The sequence below is a fragment of the Oncorhynchus mykiss genome, chromosome 23 (assembly GCF_013265735.2).
Source record: "Oncorhynchus mykiss isolate Arlee chromosome 23, USDA_OmykA_1.1, whole genome shotgun sequence".
NCBI lineage: Eukaryota > Metazoa > Chordata > Actinopteri > Salmoniformes > Salmonidae > Oncorhynchus > Oncorhynchus mykiss.
In genome coordinates, this window is record NC_048587.1 from 40,990,887 (window position 1) to 40,994,105 (window position 3,219).

Here is a 3,219-nt window from a genome sequence, read left to right on the forward strand (position 1 = left end):
TGAACTTGAACTGTCGCTTGATTTATGACACCGCTGGTAGGCCTATTCTAATCTATGAGACGAATCAGCCAATTTTTTAAATGATGTGTTATTGCACTAGAATTTAATGCGCCAGGTTTGGGTGCATGTCATATTTATTTTTATTATGAACATGCATTAATAAAGTTAGTGTAAATAAAGTTAGAGAGATATGGGCTACTCATGTCTGCGTTTTACTAGTGGTGGGGAACCGGACTCCCCCCAAACGCCTCGCCTCCCCCGGGAAAAAGAGGGAGGGAAGGCGAGATGGAGAGTGGGAGGTGTAGGGTCTTTTTGGCCCCCAGCCTCTTGGTTAGCACAGAGACCCACAGAGAGGGAGAGAGAGGGATAGGAGAGAGAGCGATAGAGGGAGAGACATAAAGCCCTTCAATTGAATTGACAGAGAGGGAGAGAGAGAGGGAGGTGTAGTCTGAAGGATTACATCACGGCGCGCGTGGATATATCGTCGGAGCCAGATGCGGCTCAGTTTGGCGTCCGGCACCGACCAGTGCATCGCCTAGCCCCAGACAACATGCGGACACCCAGAAACCAACAGGACCCAACGCTGAGACTAGTGAAAAAGCAGAGAAACCAGGACCTGACGCATTTTATGCACGGGAAAGCCCAGGGGAAATGCAGCCAAGTCGGTTCATGCTTCTGACACTAATGGGTATGGTTCAACCTTTTCGTTGAAAGTGCTTTGAAAGTGCGTTTTGCCGTCTTGTTAAAGTGAAGGACTTCATTCTAACCAGTTAGACGCGTGTCATGGACTCAAGTTACGCAGCGAAACTCTCCACTGGCTCAGCGCGTCAACTTTCCTCTCTGACTGCAGTTGCCGGTTGCTATGGTGAATAGGCTCCAGCCAGCTGAAACTTTCTGAGAGCAAGTTTTTCGTGGAGTTAAACAGATCACCGGGTGGAGCGCGTGCGTGACGACGTGCGCTGGACTACGGGGCGCATCGTGACTTATCCACACGCAACCTCTCCCCCTCGGGGGAAAACGGATAATAATTTCAAACCTCTAAGGATTAGACTTTTTATATTCTATATATAACTTGGAACTATTGTTACTTGAGATATGGATAACTCGTACTATTTTCTGGCCATGTCCATGCTGGTTCTGTCCCTCGGGTTAAGGATTGAGGAGGGCATGTGCCAACACTACTACCTCCTCCGTCCCATCCCCAGCGACACTCTCCCCATAGTGGAGCTCAAAGAGGACCCAGACCCTGTCCTGGATCCAAAAGAACGGGACCTGAACGAGACCGAACTCAGATCCACCCTGGGTAGTCACTTCGACCCACACTTCATGTCCATTACCCCGCCAGAGGACAAGTACTCGGGCAACGAGGACCTGAGCGACTCGGAGATACGTCAGAAGCCGTCCGGCGCGATGCCCAAGGAGATCAAAGCCATGGAGTTTGAGATCCAGCACGGCAAGAAGCACAAGCCCAGTAAAAAACTTAGAAGAAGGCTGCAACTGTGGCTGTGGTCTTACGCCTTCTGTCCAGTTGTTTATACATGGAACGACCTCGGGAACAGATTCTGGCCGCGCTACGTGAAGGTGGGGAGCTGCTACAATAAGCGTTCTTGTTCCGTCCCTGAAGGGATGGTTTGCAAACCTGCCAAATCGGCCCATTTTACGATCTTACGATGGAGGTGCCTGCAGAGAAAAGGAGGTCTGAAATGCGCTTGGATACCAGTTCAGTACCCCATTATATCTGAGTGCAAATGCTCATGCACGAACTGAAATAAACTGAAATGATATTTTTGTATTGTTATTATTTCTAAAAAGATTCATAAAAAAAATCATAGTTACATGATTATTTTTATATGCACTGTCAAGTGCAAGAATGTATATTTTATGTATATGTGGTCTTATTTTATGATGACAAACTTTGTAAAAAGTTCACTATTATTATTATTATATAACCAGCATCTACTGTATTTGTTGAACATATCTTGGATGTGATGTATCTTTATATTTATACTGAAGAAGAGCACTTCGCATTGTGAAGCATTAAAATACTGTTATTGAAGGACTACAGATATGTTCCATTCTTTGGGAAGAAAATAAGTGGTTTATGGATCTCTGTGTCAAAATTAGCCAAAATGTCAATTCAGCTTGTGATACTAAATAAAGGGACAATTGTGGGTAAACCATGTAAAATAACAGTAACTACCAGGCTATTTATTCTCTGTTCATGTAGTCATTGCCAGTTAAAATAAAACCACTCAAATGAGTCTTTGGAAGGAGTTTTGTTTTGTTAGAAAAATGTGTTCCATCTTTGATTTACATCTCCTTTGTCCTCAATTTGCAGTCAGTTTTGCCAGATTTTTTTTTGGACTGTTTCAAAACAGGAAGAAATGGGCCTTACAGCTCATGCAGACCTGTGGAGGAAAAGTTTAGGGAAAGTGTACTGTTTGATTATTCAGCTGCTGACCACACACATATACATGTCTCACATGGCACCTTTATGCACTCAACATCTGCCCTGTAGCTACATGATATTGGCACCTCTTGGTCCTCTTCCCTTGTTCCCTTATTCCACTCAGTAGATGCTCTCTGTGTTCACTGATGATTCCCTTGCTCTGTTCTCCTCAGCCCTTTTCCTGGTGGCTCTCCTCCAACCGCAGATGGCAAGACATTGGTTTTAACTTAAACTCCAAAGGCATTGAACCAACAATCCTGCAGTTATATGGCAATGTCACTACCTCATTCTTTATTTATTTTAGCAGACACTCCTATCCAGAGCAACTTAGGGTTAAGTGTCTTGCTCAAGGACACATCAACAGAATGTTTTGTTTAATCTAGTTGTCCCAGGGATTCGAACCTGCGACCTTTCGGTTAATGACCCAACATTCTTAACCACTAGGCTACCTTCCAGAAAGGTCTAGACCCCTTGATAGACAGAGGCATGCTGCACTATAATAGCCTAGACATGGGTAGGATGGTGTTCCATTTAAACAAAGGACATACAGCTTAGTCCCAATGACCATTCCCATCACACCCGGTGACAGTTTCTCATCTCACCCGGTGACAGTTTTGAGAGAAGAGAAATTAACTCTCACTGAAAGCAGTCTTTTTTTCAAACCTGCGACCTCTGCTACTGCTCCAAAATGAATGAACTATCTAGACTACTTTCAGTAAGTGGGAATTCTATCAGAAAACTGCTTGTGTAATGAGAATGCCCAATGGGGA

The 3,219-nt window shown here is 44.5% G+C and overlaps 1 protein-coding gene across 1 annotated transcript; it reads left to right on the top strand.

Annotated features, from left to right (window-relative positions):
• Positions 1-359: 359 nt before the first annotated feature.
• nog3 (noggin 3) lies at positions 360-2,062 on the top strand. Its single transcript, XM_021581041.2, has one exon. The coding sequence runs from the start codon at positions 1,096-1,098 to the stop codon at positions 1,765-1,767; it is 672 nt and encodes a 223-aa protein (XP_021436716.1). The 5' UTR covers positions 360-1,095; the 3' UTR covers positions 1,768-2,062.
• The last annotated feature ends 1,157 nt before the right edge of the window (positions 2,063-3,219 follow it).